Source organism: Lissotriton vulgaris, unplaced genomic scaffold (genome assembly GCF_964263255.1).
Source record: "Lissotriton vulgaris unplaced genomic scaffold, aLisVul1.2 SCAFFOLD_6742, whole genome shotgun sequence".
Taxonomy (NCBI): domain Eukaryota; kingdom Metazoa; phylum Chordata; class Amphibia; order Caudata; family Salamandridae; genus Lissotriton; species Lissotriton vulgaris.
In genome coordinates, this window is record NW_028244432.1 from 45,990 (window position 1) to 64,483 (window position 18,494).

At 48.2% G+C, this 18,494-nt stretch overlaps 1 protein-coding gene across 1 annotated transcript; it reads right to left on the minus strand.

Annotated features, from left to right (window-relative positions):
* Positions 1-15,022: 15,022 nt before the first annotated feature.
* Positions 15,023-17,242, minus strand: LOC147667244 (uncharacterized; the record flags this gene model as incomplete). Its single annotated transcript, XM_086948819.1, has 1 exon — positions 15,023-17,242. A coding segment is annotated over exon 1 (1,444 nt), but the record flags the coding sequence as incomplete, so codon positions are not given.
* Between the last annotated feature and the right edge of the window lie 1,252 nt (positions 17,243-18,494).

Below are 18,494 nucleotides of genomic sequence, written 5' to 3' on the forward strand. Positions count from 1 at the left end.
CACGTGTAAATATTAACAGCCGCATTCCTGAATGACATCTTGTACATAGCATGAATTCTCAATAATTTTAGATCAACTCTTTTTAAACTGCTGTTTTTAATCATAGTTATTTTTAACAAAATTTAGAAATTGAAATGCTTTTCTTATACATCTGCTTTTATGGTTTTGCTCATCGAAAAACCGAATAAAGAAATATTTGATTTGATTCTGCCATCTTGAATGTAAGATGGGCAGAGGCTCCTGGGAGCATCTGACTGGTCAGTCCACCAGAATAGCGTCCTTGACCCCCCTGATAGGTGGGTCACCAAAGAAGTAGTCCTTCCCCCTTTTTTGGTTACTTAAGGGCTCTCCTGAGGGTGGGTCCTTAGATTCGTCTAGACTTTGTCTTCAAGAACCAACTGGCTACATGTGAATATTTGTCATTAAGGACTTTGTATGCATCAAGATAGCAGAAGGAATCTCCCTTGAAGTGAAGGAGTCACTCCCCTGCATCTGCAGGCACCTCAACGATAACTACTGGTGTATGGATCCTGCTGTCCCATGGATACTTTAAAGTTCTACAACATAGGTGGTGGCTTGATGGCTCTCCAGAAGCTTGACCTGTCTTCCCTGCAACCTGGGAGAGTGCAATCCCTCTCCAGCCTACTAGAACCGCATCCCTGCGCACTGTCTATTTTCCATTGCCAAGGCTTGTTGTCTCTCCTGACCAAAAATCTTCTAGCTCTAAGAAGCCCCAGCTTCAAGCATCACACAGCTCCAATAGTGAAGTCCCCATTGCATTTCCTACAAGGTGGGCCTATGCTTCCTACCAGTGGGTCCTTATGGGGTCTCCATCACTTCATTCTGGCTCTCCTGCTTGATGAGGGCTGGTCTTGACTTACCTTGCTAGGTGAGTCCCTCAGACCTTGCTGGTCTGCCACTAAGCATTTCATCATGCAACACATCTGTTGCATTTAAGGCTTGTTGGTGATCCTGCTAGCCACTGACCTTCCTGCACCTTGTCAACCAACGTGGGACAGCTTGTGGACATCTCCTGTGCCTCTGCAGCATTGCATTGGCTCCATAGTTGCTGATTCAAGACCTCTGTGGTACAGTAAAGTACCTCTGAGAAGGGCTGGCATCATGCTACTGTTTCTCCCGGACACCTCCGGGGGGTTTAGACTCTGTCCCCTCTTTTTGCAGGTACTTCTCACCCAGAATCCATGTCCGGTTTCCACCGACCTGGTCCACAAGACTTTGTATCAGCTGACATCCGAGGTTCCCTATTGACATCAACGGTTGGTTCCGACACCAATTCGCACCTATGCACCCATGCTCCCTGGTGTAGGTATCTTGGTTCCTTGGGTATCCACGGGTGGGGGTTTCCTCTGACCTCCCTCATTCCAACTGGTTTCCTCTGGGTCCTCTGGGAAGGGTCCTGAAACAGTAAAACTCCAACTGCGATTTCCCCACATTATCCTATGGACACTAATCTGGGGTATCACCTCTGCACATGGGTGCTTAGCAAATCTTAGTTACTTACCTGTGGTGGTTCTGTGCTCCTCTTGGTCCCTAGTTCCTTGGGTTTAAGTATTGGTGTGGTACTCACCTCGCATTCAATTTACTGAGTATATAGTTTGGCCCCACTATAGGGAACCATGTGTTTTATGTGCCTTACTTCCCTGTTTTGAAGTATATTTTATTGTGTATTGATATCTCTGGGTACTAGATATACTAAAGTAGTTTTAATGTTGGTGTATAATACATTTAGGGTATTTTTCTAACACTGGTGTGGTTCTATCTTATGTGTAACCTTCTCTGACTGACTGTGTGGGAATGTTTTCGCTTTACATCCTCCTGAATAAGCCTTAGCTGCTCTCCACAGCTACTCCTTGAGTGCTGTGGTTATCAGGGTATGGTAGGGTATAGATACCTTCAAGGGATTTCGTTGCTATACAATTAAGACAGAATTTCAAACAATACTTAGCGGCCTTACACACATGGGCCCGGTAGTGCAAAGCATCAACCACAAATATTCAATCAACATAGATAGGTCACCATAAGTGATCCAAATGGAAAAGAGAGATAGAGGGTGTATATGAAAAAAGTTTGTATTTAATACTCAAAATTGAATTAAAAAAGGGTACAGAATAGATAACAATGTTATAAGAAGGACATTTCGAGAATGACAATCAAAAGAAACTTCTCTATAACAATTGTATACGCTTATCTGCCTATTCACAGTTAGTCTATTAGTTGAGCAGACAAAGCGTGTGTCGACGTTTCGGTCTCTAGTCTTGAATCGTTGAGACCATCTTCAGGGCATGTGAATCATATCTTTGAAACCCTAGAAAACAGAGTTGTAATTAAAAAACATTCTAATTCCCCTACATTGGGACAGATAATATATACATATCACACCCAAAACTCTCTATATCACCCAAAACAGTAATTCCATGTCTTGCTTAGTCTAAATTTACATTGAAGCTTCAGTTGAGAGCTGTAATACACAGCTTAATTTCATGATCTGTACATACAGCACATAATTCCATCACATACTGGATATATACATCCTAGCAGTCATTTGTAACATGGCCTATTTTTATAATTATATGTCATGGAAAAGAAGTCTTTAGACTGACCAGAACATTATATTCAAAAAATGTACCTTCTAATTTTGAAACACGAGTAGCCTAGATATTGCAGCAATCTCCGTTTTTCTCTTGCTCAATAGATAAACAACTGAAACACATACGTAAAGAAACCTTTAACTGACATCAATTGTAGCGCATATTTAGCTGTAACACTAACATTTTAGATAATGTTATTATTGAAAACGCCTTTATTAGTCTTCCATTTAATATGGTACTGACTGCACATTATATATGTAGTCCCGGCCCTAGTTGTTACACTTATTTATCTTAATTCAAAGCAAAGGACTGGACAGCAAGATGATTTGTTCACTTCTGGTCAGGCTGAACTTATGTCATGTGCTGGCATATATATAGAAAATGATGAGAATAGCGCATTGACACCCATACTAGCTATAAGTCTTTGACTACACAACTACTTCATTGGCTAACTTTACAGGGCAACGGTGTTCAAACATATTGGTTGCTCATATTATTAGGCTAGCGTTGAATTTAAATATGTGAGTTTTTATTGTCTCAATGTCTTAATCATGCATGTAAGTCAATATACCTGGTAGACTGGAGTCTTGGTGCCTTCAAAGGTATATATTGGTGATTAAAAAGGCGATCAATGTTGCCCTATATGAAAATCAAACGACTCAGTCCACGCTACTTGCAATTCAGGGACAATCGAGTTGGTAGTCTACTTAATTTAGTTGGTACCTACTGCGCAAAAGATGTCACAGGGAGTCTTCCGATTTAATTTGATTCCTTACGGGAGACGAAAGGTCTGTCAATTAAAAAGCAACAGAAATCCATTAGACGTCTGTCAGAACGTGCATATCGCTCGATCTGATGGATATCATATTTGACTCTTGCTAAGTGCGAGCTCTCACCTGGGTAGAAAGTCCTCAGACAATCAGCATAACAGCGTGCATCGGATGCAAGGCAAGGACTAAGGGAGGCTCACCGCCATGTTTTTAAAGCCCATTGTTTGGAGATCGAAATGGGACTGGCGTTATATTGTTGTAACACCTTTCAATCGGGTTAGGGAATGCGGCCGCCATCTTGGAGTTAGCATTTATTCCAATTCATAACGGGCCCCGATCGAAATTTGACTTGCTAGGTGCCCCAATTGTCATTTCAAGGCATTTATAAACAGTGATGATCCATCAAGGTTAATTTATCAATCATTTTCGAATATCTTAATCGGTTTAGCGAGCAACAATCACACGCAACTTTACTTCGCGATTGTGTAAATAAATGTAACCGAATGTTTGACAAGAATAGTATTGTATTATGATCCTAGAGCAGTCAGAAAACTAGCTGCTATGTTAAAATGTGACGATATTCTTTCAAATTCTAACTTTATTGATCTCGCACTTTTGCACACCTCATGCATGAAAGCCAACACAAGTTGGGAAGTTTAATACTCGCGTCTGACACCCATTTCTGGACGCATGAACCTTTACTAGTTTGATGGTTAAACCCGTATTAATTGGCAACATCGTGCCGTTTGGGAAATGCCACATTCGCCCGTCTAAACGGACATCGTTTTTATCATTAACGTGCACTGCATCTTAGAACTGAACAGCCAGATTACAATTCTATCGTGTGTTAATTTGTATTACATTACATAATGGTTGCACAAAATATGTTGAAAATACACAAGGCAATCGCTATTGCTTCTGATTCCATAACAATGTGTTGCTTGGTAATCGCAGCCAAATTATTTAAATTTGATCGTAGTGGCAAAAAAATATAATAATGTCAGCATAAATGATGCAGAAGATTCTTTCGCACCAAGTATAATAAAGGGCTTTGCTGTGGATTTTTAGTGATATGCAACATATACATAAAAATTACAAACATGAACATCCTCTCAAACATGATTGTATCAAACCTATACATACATTTAACTGATTACATATAGCCTCAAGTCGATATATTGTCTAGTCCAATCGGAATCTGTTTACAAGGTACATAAACATCCCATCTCTTTCAGAATTTTTCAGGGAGTCCACCAATCATTCCTTTTAGGGTAATGTTAAATCTTTCAACAAGCCCATTTGTCTGCAGGTGGCTTGGTGTAGTGCATCTATAGGTAACCGACACTCAGCACACATGTTTTTCAATTATGCAGATATGAATTCTGTACCTGTCTGATACTACCTTCTTAGAAAATCTAACACTAGTAAAAATACCAAAGTGGACCTTGCCACTGCAGGTGCAGTGGTGGTTGTAGGAGGGTATATGGTGCAATACTGGTAGTGCCACCCCAGTGCCCCCCTCACCAAGGCTATACACTCTGCCAGTGTTGGCTGCATGTCCTGGTGCAGGAAAATCCAAAAGGTTGCCATGGCACACAGCCCTGTGTGCCAATCCTCCCAAGCACTGCATTAGATATAGGTAAATCACCCCTACTGCAGGTCTTTAGCCCTAAGGCAGGGTGCACTATATCCTATGTGAGGCAAATCAGCATGAGCAGATAAGCCCCTGAAATGTCTAATCCATTCTGTGATGGTGTACGTGAACAGGGAAGCCATATGCCATGGGCAAGATACTTGTCAACACAAGTTTCCTAGCTCTGTGGTGGCCACTCTGATTTCTAAAATGTTTGATTTGTATTAATACATTCACATGGGAGAACCTTTTAGAGGGTCCCCTGAAACTTAACCAAACACTAGTGGGGTCTCTGGACAGTGTTTACCAGTCAGCCACCATTAGACATGTTTCTGACCTGATGGTGTGCTCTCAGAGGACAGAAACAATACCTGCTCTGGGCGGGGGTGTTTAACACCTCCTCCAGGACAGGATGACCTTCCCGGGCGGGAAGCTTCAAAGGCCATGCCGCCTTTGTACTCCAACCCAGGAACCCCCAGATAGTGGGGGAGGCCAGGCCCACTTTCCTGCTCCACTTTTGGTGGGAGGAAAGGCATGAAAATGATTTCGATGAGGAAGAGGGTCCCCCTTAGCCTGCACCACCCTTCGTGTGGAGCAGGCGAGGTGAACCTCTCCATCTTGAAAGGGTGAGAGAACCTCCAATCAGAGCAAGGGTAGTGCCCCTTCCAAGAGGAAGTGGTCACTAAAGGGTATAGACACCCTAAAGATAGAGAGCCCATTGGCTATTAACTGTTTCTGCTTGTAATACCCCTAAATCTAGTATTTAGAAGTCTCCCCAAGACCTCAGATTACTTGGACCAAAGAAGACCAGGACAAAGAAGACTCACCGCACGAGAACTGAAGCCCTGCTGCAGAAGAAAAAAGTGCCAAACCCTGCCAGCTGCTCGGAGAACTCAACAACCACTGTCTGCTGAACCTGTAAGGACGCCAAGACCGCAGAGCACCTACAACCTTCAGGAAATCACTGAGAACCTCCCTTAGAGTGAAAGTATCATTCCTCTGCACCCCTCAGGCACCAATCCCAGGAAGCAGGGTTTTTCGACTTGCTGGTCCCCGATGATCTCAATGCACCACCGAAAGCAAGAAGAGGTACAACTGCTCTTGTGAGTCAGATCTTCCTCTCCACCAAGTTTGGAGGCACCAGGACCTACAGGAGCTGAGGAGTACTAATACCTGGGGTGACTGACCCCAATGGAAAAAATAAAGAAGAAGAGTTCACCCCGAACTCCCAAAGGACCGGAAGCAAGCACCCATCACAGGACATTGAGGCACCAAAGACCCACATCCTGAGTGGCCCAGCTCTCCCGAGATCACCTCTCCAAGTTGCCTGCTCCTGACCGCGAGGACCTAAAGATGCACAACACAGTGCTGACATGTTTGTTCTTCTACCTGCACCAACACCAACTAACCAGCTCTGCCCCCGTGGTACCCAGGCGCTTGTGACTTCCCCCCCACTAAGGAGACCCAGAGGATTTACCTGTAAGTCCACCTGTGCAGTGGATTTTCAAGTGGCCACCTTCATCTTTGCGCACCTGTTTCCAAGACCCTCAGCACTCTGCTCCCACCCGATCCAGGACACTCGAGAACTTCCCCTGCTGGAACTTTGGATCTGGTCCCAACACCAACCTAAAACGAGAAGGTGAACTTTGTGAAACCATTGCCTGATCGTATCTGTATTTTTTCTCTTTTTCACCATTGTTTTCTATGGTGCTTAAACCGTTTACCGCGGCGATTATTTCGCCGCTGTGCGGCGTTCCACGGAGTGGGCGGGGCTGCACAGGCCGGTGGCCGTTCGCAGCACCAGTGAGGTAGTGCCCGCAACGGCCAATGGGAGCATGGAAGGGGTTAATTGTGCACAAATATATTTTCCAAACTTAAAAATCGTAACACTGAAAGTACTTACCTTAGAACTGTGTTCTTGGTCTTAAAAATACATAAGAAACGATTTTATAAATTGGTCTCAGAATTATTCTTGAGTGTGTGTCTCATTTATTGCCTCTGTGAGTACCACAAATGCTTAGCATTACCCTCTGATAAGCCTAACTGCTCACCCACTCTACCACAAGAGAGAGCATTAGAATTATCTGAGTTTACCTCTGTGTACCATTTGGGGATTCTCTGGACTGTCTACTCTGCACAGTGTACTTCTTTTTAGTGGACTATAAAAGAGACGGCTTCCTGCTCCTTCCATACACCTCAATCATTCAACACCTGTTGGGGACGTGTAAGGTTTTACCTTCTCGGTGGGAAAAGCCAACCTCGCCCATGCGGAAACTTTCTATGATCACACCATACATCGCCTGAAGTTCCATACCACATCAGCCACCATGCCACCTTCCACCATGCCACCTTCCACCATGCCACCACAGCATCCTCGAAGACCAACAAGGCTGTAGGCAGGAGGGCAGGCATTGCTTCATAACAGAACAATTGAGTTTGTTGGGCCAACAGAGGCAAGTGGACAGTGGGGTCAAGGAGACTGCGAGGACAAGGGGACTGCGAGGACAAGGGGACAACGGGGACAAGGGGACAGCGAGGACAAGGAGACAGCGAGGACAAGGGGACAGCGGGGACAAGGGGACAATGGGGACAACGGGGACAAGGTGTTTACTCCCTGTAATTCCTCATTCCCAAAAAGAACTCCAGCGCTGATACGTGTCCTCAGACCGCTCAGTCCATCCTTCACGTCGCAGCACTTTCAGATGAGTTTAAGTGCTCCTCAGTGCTTGCTCATTGATTTGTCATCCTATCATGCAACCTTTGACACCCAGTGACATCACAGGGTTGAGGCCTTTCCCTATCAATAATCCCACCAAGACATCTCATTCACTGTTCAGTAGTGGGGGAGGGCGTGTAGTAAGCAGTTTTAGAGGAGCCCCCTTCATCTGAGGCTCCAGTGGCTGCATTCATGAGCCCCAGGAGCAGGGGTAGGAAAGGAGGAGCCCCGAGTAGCAAAAGGCACCCCAGGGGTAGCAGGTACTCCATGACAGCCCCTAATGCTGCCAACGGCTATAGGCCCAGGTGGCCATTCATCCTCAGGGGCCCGGATAGACCGGTTGTTCCTCTCACTGGAGCTCACCTCAAATACACTCTTTTTTAGAATCTGTCCTTCCCTCTCAGGTGCAGGAGACGCGCTGATGTTGGTATTTGCTGAATAAATTGTTTTCGGTTTCTTTTCTGAGCCGCACCCCCTCACCTCGCCTACCCTCAGGTACAGGTGCGCTGTATGCTGTACTCTCAACTGCTGACAGATTTGCTCTGGTGATTTCGGATCCTGAACCTTCCACCCCAGAGCTCTGCGTTCACTGGCTGACTCTGTCTCCCTGTTTGATCTTTTTTGGTAACCTCTTTAAATTATTATTTTCAAAAAGTTCCCAAAGTAGTCCAATTAATGTAATAGGTTGTAAATTGAATATTGTATAAAATGAACCATCAAAAATGTCTCTTCAAATGATACAGATGAGACCAATAGTTACACAGGGAAGAAGAGGCATAAAGGTGCACAGCGAATGGTGGGTGGAGGGGGGTTGGTCTATAGGGGTCTGATGAAGAGGTGGAGGAGACAGAGATGGGGGGGCCTTGTGGAGGGGACAGGGGTGGGCCTATGGGACCCTGTGAAGGAGACAAGGATGGGTGTGAGGGGGTCTTGTGGACATGTGGAGGGGGCAGGGCTGAGTCTGTGGAGGGGCGAAGGGGACAGGATGAGTGTGTGGGCTCTTGTGGAGGGGCGAAGGGGACAGGTATGGGTATGTGGGGGCTCCTAGAGAGGTGGAAGGTGAAAGTTATGGATCTCTGAGGGTCTTGTGGAGGGCTGGAGGGGACAGGGATAGGTCTGTGGGGCCCCTGTGGAGGGGTGGAGGGGACAGGGATAGGTCTGTGGGTCCTTATGGAGGGGTGGAGGGGCAGGAATATGTCTGTGGGGTCCTCATGGAGGGGTGGAGGGGACAGGGATAGGTCTGTGGGGTCCTCATGGAGGGGGGGAGGGAACAGGGATAGGTCTGTGGGGTCCTTATGGAGGGGTGGAGGGGGCAGGGATAGGTCTGTGGGGTCCTTATGGAGGGGTGGAGGGGACATGGATAGGTCTGCGGGGTCCATATGGAAGGGTGAAGGGGACAGGGGTGGGTCTGTGGGGTCCTTATGGAGGGGTGGAGGGGACAGGGATGGGTCTGTGGGGTCCTTATGGAGGGGACAGGGATAGGACTGTGGGGTCCTTATGGAGGGGACAGGGATAGGACTGTGAGGTCCTTATGGAGGGGTGGAGGGGACAGGGATGGGTCTGTGGGGTCCTTATGGAGGGGACAGGGATAGGACTGTGGGGTCCCAATGGAGGGGACAGGGATAGGACTGTGGGGTCCATATGGAGGGGTGGAGGGGACAGGGATAGATCTGTGGGGTCCCAATGAAGGGGACAGGGATAGGTCTGTGGGGTCCTCATGGAGGGGTGGAGGGAACAGGGATAGGACTGTGGGGTCCCAATGGAGGGGTGGAGAGGACAGGGATAGGTCTGTGGGGTCCTTGTGGAGTGGTGGAGGGGACAGGGATGGGTCTGTGGGGCCCCAATGGAGGGGTGGAGGGGACACTGATAAGTCTGTGGGGTCCTTATGGAGGGGTGGAGGGACAGGGATAGGACTGTGGGGTCCCTATGGAGGGGTGGAGGGGACAGGGATAGGTCTGTGGGGTCCTTGTGGAGTGGTGGAGGGGACAGGGATAGGACTGTGGGGTCCTTATGGAGGGGTGGAGGGGACAGGGATAGGTCTGTGGGGTCCTTATGGAAGGGTGGAGGGGACAGGGATAGGACTATGGGGTCCTTATGGAGGGGTGGAGGGGACAAAGATAGGTCTGTGGGGTCCCAATGGAGGGGTGGAGGGGACAGGGATAGGTTTGTGGGGTCCTTATGTAGGAGTGGAGGGGGACAGGGATAGGTCTGTGGGGTCCTTAGGGAGGGGTGGTGAGGACAGGTCAAATACACACATGGGATGGGTTTGTTGGGACCCTGAGTGGAGGGACCCTGGATGCACAGAGGGAATGGGCCTGTTGGCGGTAGAGTGTAGGAGACTGAGGGAGGGCGGAGTGGACGGGGAGATATAAAGAAGGGAAGGGTGTGCACAGGAGATGGGGTGAAACTGTCTAATAATGTGGGCTGGTAAACTGCTTGGCAACACCCAACCTACAGACCCCCCTGAGCATGAGCCATTGTTTTACGCCCATTTCACAAGCACAGCAGCGTGAACCCTATTTATCAATGAACTAGCAGCCCGCCCCGACGTTGTCCGGGGGCAATGATGCTTCAGGGCAAATCGCCCACCCAGGCCCCCGCCCGCCCCGGCCCTCGCCCGCCCCGACATTGCCCAGACCCCCTCCCGCCCCGCCTCGCCTTTGCCTTTCCTGAGCCACCAAGACACCTATTAGCTACACAGACCAGATGGAAGCAGGGCCAACCGCCTGCCCCCCTCCCGTCCCGACCCCCTCCCGCCCCGTCTCGCCTTTGCCTTACCTGAGCCGCCGCTAATGCTGTTTTTTTGTTGTATTCAGTGACGGACACGGAGCAGATGGAAGCAGGGCCAACCTATAGCCCCCTCCCGTCCCGACCCCCCTCCCGCCCCACCGCGCCTCGCCTTTGCCTTACCTGAGCCACTGCTCCTCCCCGGGCTCCTCACTTCACCACCGCTCCATGTCCGCCGCTCCTCCTCGTCATCACGCACGTCGCGGCCAGCGCTACGTCAGGGCCAGCGCAACGTCGCGGCCGGCGCTAATTTCAGGGGACTCCTTTTTTTTTTAGTTAAATTTTTAAATTTACGTTTAATTTTTATTTTTTATAGCCTATGTCCATCTGCACACCCTGGCAATTTCAACGATGTATCGGGTGTGTGAAAGATGTGTTTTCCTTTTGACCATATTTAAATGTATGTGTTGTTAAGGTGGCCAAAAGAGACAGGATTGTACTTTTTTTGATGTTTAGTGTTGTTTTTTGTTTTAGTTTTTGTACTAATGTGTGTTGAATTGCTCCTCAGCCTTTCATTGAGCCACACATAATTTATTTAAGCTGTACTTGTTGAGTGTTCCCCCTTTGTGCTTTATTTATTTTAGTAGAACTGTTGTAATTATTGCAGCAAGTCTAGCAAGTGTTACAGTGTGATTAGATTTTTGTTTTTAATGTGAATGTGTAGTTTGTGAAAGCTTTTTACCTTGTTGAACGTTTTTGAGTATTTTAATAATATCTCTTTTTAGTATTTGTAATGATGGGTGAAAGTAGTGGCAGTGGTCCACTGATAATGCACAGCGTTTGTAAATGTGCAAATGTGAATTGTGTAATGAAAATGGTATTTTGCGAAAGTGTCTTTCAGATGCCTTTAATAATGATATATTTGTTCTTTGGTTCTTATGTGCGCAAGTAGTGGCCGGGTTCCACTGGTAATTGCGAGTGAAATTTGTATTTTGTGAAATGTTTTTTCCTTCTCGAAAGTTTTGTACCCTTTTACTAATGTGTGTTTTTGTATTTAGTATGGCCACAAGTAGTTGTTGCAGTGAAAAGTGTTTGCGTTTCAAAATCGGCAAATGTGACCTGTGTAATGAAGATGGTAGTTTGTGAAAGTGTCTTTCCTTCTTTTACGTTTTTGATCCTTTGAATAATGTTTCTGTTTAGTTTTTGTGATTATCTGGGCAAGTATTGGCACTGTTGCAGTGATAACGCCCAGTTTAGTAAATTGTGCAATTCTGCAATGTTGTAGTAAGTATTAATTATTGTCCGCTCCAGCCGTAATTAGTGAGAAAAGCCTCGTGAATGAAAAATTGTCTAGCAGACGCGACAAAGAATTTTCAATTCTATTAAGGACACGGAGGCGAGGATTATGCTTCTCTTCACTTTACTGACATAAACAGCAGCCAATAAAAACTTTAAACTGGCATGACCCCGGAAGGACAACCCCCTCCAACAGTATGCACCAATCACTATCAAGTCCACTGTATAACTGTCCATGTTTATCAATACGACCTCCTCTTTCTTTGCGACACATCATCAGTCCAACAAGACCGGAGGCCAACGTGGCAACCGTCGCATCCATCGTCGAGGAAGGCACCTCCTGCACCACGTCACAGATTTCCAGAGCATAGACTGTTCACCTCATGTCTGCTTGTGCTGATCTCCTGAAACAAGAACATAAGTCGTAATGGCCATTCCCAAACTTGGAAATACAACAAGCCAATAACAATCATTCGGGTGGGTACAAGAATTCATCAACCATACAACATTGCATGAAATACAATCCTGCAAGCCCGGGTGGGATAATCCTCGCCTCCGTGTCCTTAATAGAATTGAAAATTCTTTGTCGCGTCTGCTAGACAATTTTTCATTCTATGTCAGTCCACGGAGGCTCAGATTATGCTAGTTTAAAGTTTATCCACCACCACCGAGGCCACATCCACAATAGGCTTATGATAAAACACTTTAAAGGTGGAATCAGAAGACCAATCTGCCGCAGTCATGATATCTTGAAGCCGAGAGCCGGCACCAAAGGATTTCGAGGCCATAGCCCCTCTCACAGAATGAGCCCCAAATTTAGAGGTATCAATACCCGCCAGGCCCAACAACCAGGTAACCCACCTGGCCAGAGTTGCACTGGTGACTGGGCGGAAAGGTTTCTGTAATGAAATCAACAGTTGACCAAAACCAGTTCTAAATTCCCTAGTACAATCCTCATATACCTTCAAACATTTGACCACACATAATTTACTGTGATGAGGAAATGCAGGATATGCAATACATTTTGTATGCGTTTTTGTACGCCTAGAGATCGTAAAAGAAACTCCCGTGGGAGTGAATACTCTACCTGATAAATCCAAGGCCCGAATATCCGACACTCGCCTGCATGAGACCAGGCAGAGGAGAAGTGTAAGTTTAGCTGAGAGCTGTTTGCGAGACAGACCCTCATTATCCGGCCAGGCCGCCAAAAAACGTAGGACCACTGACACGTCCCAGAGTTCAGTATACCTGGGTTGAGGGGGCTTCACTAAGCGGACTCCCCTGACTACTCTGCACACCAAAGGGTGTTCCCCAACGGGCTTACCGTCAACATGCGGGTGCCCCGCGGAGATCGCCGATCGGAAGTTATTCACTGTTCGATAAGCCAGACCAGACCGTGCCAGTTCCGATAAGAAATTCGCTATGACAGTAATATCGGATCCCATCGGATCCCCCTGCCGTTCGTTACACCAACCAACCCATCGTCTCCAAGCTGACTCATATCGCTTGTGGGTGGAAGGTGCCCATGCCTGAGATAGGAAAAAGAGAGTGTCCTCTGAAACTCCCGGCATTTGCCAACGTCGCCGGAAAGTCTCCACGCCATGAGGGACAACTGATTCTGAAGGACCAGCGGGTGGGGAAGACCCACCGGGTCCGTGAGAAGATCCGGGAACGTCGAAATTTGCACTGGCGCTGCACAGGTGAGACTCATTGCCACCGGGAACCACGCTTGTGCTTTCCAGCACGGTGAGACCAAGACCAATTCCGCTTTCTGCCTCCGAACCTGAGCCAGAACTCTCGGGATCATGATAAAAGGAGGAAACGCATACAGAATGCCCGTCGTCCACGATTGAAGGAAGGCGTCCGAGCTGATCGCCAAGGGATCCGGGCGCCAGCTGTAAAACTGGGGAAGTTGCCTGTTGAGCCGAGAGGCAAAAAGGTCTACCACACACGGACCCCATTTGTGGTTCAATGCCCCGAAGATCCGAGGGTGCAGTCTCCAATCGCTCGCATCTCTCAAGTATCGAGAGTTCCAATCCGCCGTCACGTTGGCAGACCCCGGAATATATTCCGCCGTCACCGAAATTTGATGGGCCAGGCAATAGTGCCAGAAATCCTTCGCTATCTCCGCCAGGAGGCGAGACCTGGTCCCTCCCAGGCGATTTATGTATCGCACCGCGGACACATTGTCCATGCGTAGGAGAATGCAGCATGACACTTTCTGAGGGGACAGGGTGCGAATCGCAAAGGAACCCGCCAGAAGTTCCAGGCAATTGATGTGGAGACTCAGCTCGTCGCTGGACCATCGACCCCCCGTCTCCACCGAGCCGCAACGGGCTCCCCAGCCCCAGCGGCTGGCATCCGACTCTATCACCACTTCCGGGGTGGCCGCGAAAATGGCTCTGCCATTCCACGCATCCATATGCTCTAACCACCAGTTCATCTCCGTACGAGCCTCTGGCGAAAGGGAAACGTGTTGAGCGTAAGTCAGACCTTTGCGCAAGTGCAATGCCTTCAAACGCTGCAAGGCCCTGTAATGTAAAGGGCCCGGAAATATCGCCTGGATAGATGACGCTAGAAGTCCGACCAGACGCGCCAAAATCCTCAAGGAGATTGTCGGAGAGGCAAGCGCTCTCCTCAACTCCCTCCTGATAGCCACTCTCTTCTTGAGGGGCAAGAGTAGTTGAGCTTTCACAGAGTCGACCTGGAAACCCAGGAATTCCATCACCTGAGAAGGTTGCAAGATGGACTTCTGCAAATTCAGAAGGAAACCCAAGTCCTGAAGAAGTTGAATCGTCCAGGACAGATGGAGTGACACCATCTCCGGCGACCGACCTAAAATCAGTATGTCGTCGAGGTAAATGATGAGGCGAACGCCCCGTTCCCTCAAGTTCTGTACCACGGGTCTCATCAACTTGGTGAAACACCATGGGGCGGACGACAGCCCAAAGGGCATGGCCGAAAACTCGAACCACTGGTCGCGCCACTGAAACTGTAGAAAACGCCGGTGAGGGGGGTAAATGGACACCGCCAGGTAGGCGTCTTTTAAGTCCAGGCGTACCATCCAATCTTGCTCTAGGAGGATGTCGCGTAGCAGGTGTATACCTTCCATTTTGAAGTGTCGATACACCACCCAGCCGTTGAATTCCCTGAGGTTCAACACTAGCCGATACCCCTGGTCCTTTTTGGGGACCACGAAGACAGTGCTCACGAAGCCCAGGTTGTGTGGAACGGCTTCCACAATCGCGCCCTTCTGGAGTAAGGAGCATACCTCTGCGTCGATGAAACTCTGCTCTGTCTGGGAAAAATGTAGGGCATTCGGTCTCCGCCGTTGGCTCGGGGAGGCATAGAACTCTATGTGAAATCCCTGTACTGTCTGCAACACCCAAGGGTCGCTCGTGAGCGTGCGCCACCTGTGGAGAAAAAGAGACAGTCTGCCTCCCACCATATGTTCTGACGGACACAAAAGTCGTACCTGAGTAGGAGTTGTCTCCAGAACCATTCTGCTGGCCACGATAGGATCCTCTCTGTCCTTTGCCCCTGCCTCCTCTATCGCGGGAGGGGTAGAAGTTGGAGCGTCTGTTGCCTCTGCCTCTCTGATCTGCTCCACGTGAGGTCTGTGCATAACCTCGGCCGGACCCTCGACCTCGTGGGCGTCCGGCCCTATCAAAAACACCAGTGTGGAAAACCTTCTTGATATTTGATTGCGCCCGGTCCAGCGCGGAGAAGGTGGCAACGTACTTGCCCATTTCTCTAACAAATTTGTCTCCAAAAAGCATACCATTGGCAAGGGAACCAGGTTCGGTAGGGGCCATTTCCGCCAGCTGGGAGTCGATTCTCATAAGAAAGGAGCGTCTTCGCTCCGTAGACAGGGCCACATTTGCGTTCCCTAAAAAGCACATGGCACGTTGTGCCCATTCAAGGATCTCTGACACATCCAGTGGCACCTTCCTATCCTTTGCCTTGACAGCTGCGTCCAGAATCTTTGTGAGGGGTCCAGCTACGTCCAACATTTTGTCCTGACACCCTCGCCAGGCCCTATCTAATCCTTTTTTCGGATCTTTCGCAAACTTTCTCATAAAGGCCGCCATTGTGGGGTCCAAGTCCGGCGTATCTGCCACCTTCCCTGTCAAGGATGGCCTGGGACATTCAGATCTGAGCGTGGCCCTGACACTATTGTCGAAACCCTGTCGCAGGTTATTACCCACATAGTGTGCCACCTCCGGGCACGGCACCCATTCCGTGGACCTAGGGTGTACAATGTTGTTTGGATCAAACAGAAGATTCTTCGGCGCCTGACTATCATCAGCCTTATAGGCGGTGTGTTTCACCTTCTTCGATCTCTTCCTGGACGTCACCGAGTCCACCTCAGAATCAGAAGTGACAGGTGGGGACGGGGACGAATCCCCAGACGTATCCATAACCATTGAGCCATGATCCTTCATCACATTCCTGGCCATCTGTGCTAACACCTGGGCCGAGGCTTGAGGAGAGGTATCACTCTGCCGGGCTGACTTAAACTTCCTCTTGCCATATTTCTGAAGGGTGTGAGTAAAAGGCTTGAGAGCCTTGATCAATGCCTTATTCACCGACCCTTGGACATGGGTATCCAGAGCCTCAACCAAATTTTCCTCCAATTGCTCTTCCTGTGGCTCATACTCATCGTATTCATTATATTCTGCCCATTGGGTATCCTCCTCGGCGTAGTACGCCATAGCGCTAAAGCAGGGAGGTGTGGAGGAACTTCAACAGGGGGGAGCAGCCCAGGGGTGCCTCAAATACACACACACACACTGTAGTCCGAAAGAATCACCACTCTGTGAGGCTAAAATCGAGGTGGAAGGAGACCCCTTTGTGCACACCAAGCTCCCCTAGAGCAGAGCTCTAATACGGATACGCTCCGTTTAGCGTTCTGATGAGGCCAGGACTTATGCAGTCTACAAACGCGCGCTGCGTGAGGAGCCGGTAATGCGAGGAAAACGAAAGCCGGCTCTTCGCGCATGCGCGTTGCGTGTGGGGCCGGGCTCGACTGCCTCCTGAGCGCGAGCGTCTCGCGTCTGCCTCCTCCTGCTCCACCGCCCCCTACCGAGCGCACAGCATGCCTCGGTTCGCGTGCGGAAGACCGAGAACACCCGCACGGGCACAAACAATGCAACGGGTCAAGACCTGTAAAATAAGGCACAATCACAAAATTCACCAACAAACCAAATCACGAGCGAGGACCCGCTCCGTATCAACAAATCACAGGCGCGCGCGCGCGCCGTCAACAATCACCGCCCCGACACACATTACCCCCAAGAAAAGAAGTAATATAGAAGGGCACTTAACTCGCTGCTGCAGCAGCAAAGAAAGAGGAGGTCGTATTGATAAACATGGACAGTTATACAGTGGACTTGATAGTGATTGGTGCATACTGTTGGAGGGGGTTGTCCTTCCGGGGTCATGCCAGTTTAAAGTTTTTATTGGCTGCTGTTTATGTCAGTAAAGTGAAGAGAAGCATAATCTGAGCCTCCGTGGACTGACATAGAATCTTCTCTCGATTTGCTTTCTGTGTTAAGAAATGGCCTTTTTTGTAGTTCCGGTTTATCCCCCTGTGACCACGTTGCTGTTTGCCGAATGGTTATAGGTTTGTTATATTTTTTCGCTGAAGACGTGTGTGTGTGTTAATGATTGTGCGTCGTGATTGGTGTGCTGTGTGAATGAGCGCGATGATAGGCAGCCGTCATTTGTAACCCTGCCCCCTGTGTGACGTCATTTGTATTGATTCCGCTCCGATGGAAGCCACGCCCCTTTTTCTATTTCATCTGACGAAGGCGTCAATGTTGTCAGGGTGACGCCGACAAATGTGCGAATAATTTGTGATAGAGCGCACCTCTGTTGTTCGTTTTTAAAATGTGCGTTATGAACTCAGTGAAAGTGCATTTCCGCTATCTATGCAGATGTAAGTTTCTGGTGAAGTGTGTATCTTGCACAGTGAAATGTGAAATCGCTTGGCCTATGTTTCTTCTTTGTAATGTGCCCACGTTTTTTCTTTCACACGCCCACGCCCACTTTGTTAGAGACGGCCACACCCACGCCCACGCTAACTCCCACAAGGGACTACTTTCCCACTTTTTGCGTTTTTGCATTTCTAATGTTTATGGTGTCCACATCCATATCCTATGTCCTTCTGCTACATTTCCCCTTTCAAATTGTGTATTGGGTGTAGTGATTGGTGCAGTACTTTTTGAGTTTACCTGGCTTTAGACTGACCAGAACATTATATTCAAAAAAGGTACCTTCTAATTTTGAAACACGAGTAGCCTAGATATTGCAGCAATCTCCGTTTTCTCTTGCTCAATAGATAAACAACTGAAACACATACGTAAAGAAACCTTTAACTGACATCAATTGTAGCGCAAAAGATGTCACAGGGAGTCTTCCGCTTTAATTTGATTCCTTACGGGAGACGAAAGGTCTGTCAATTAAAAAGCAACAGAAATCCATTAGACGTCTGTCAGAACGTGCATATCGCTCGATCTGATGGATATCATATTTGACTCTTGCTAAGTGCGAGCTCTCACCTGGGTAGAAAGTCCTCAGACAATCAGCATAACAGCGTGCATCGGATGCAAGGCAAGGACTAAGGGAGGCTCACCGCCATGTTTTTAAAGCCCATTGTTTGGAGATCGAAATGGGACTGGCGTTATATTGTTGTAACACCTTTCAATCGGGTTAGGGAATGCGGCCGCCATCTTGGAGTT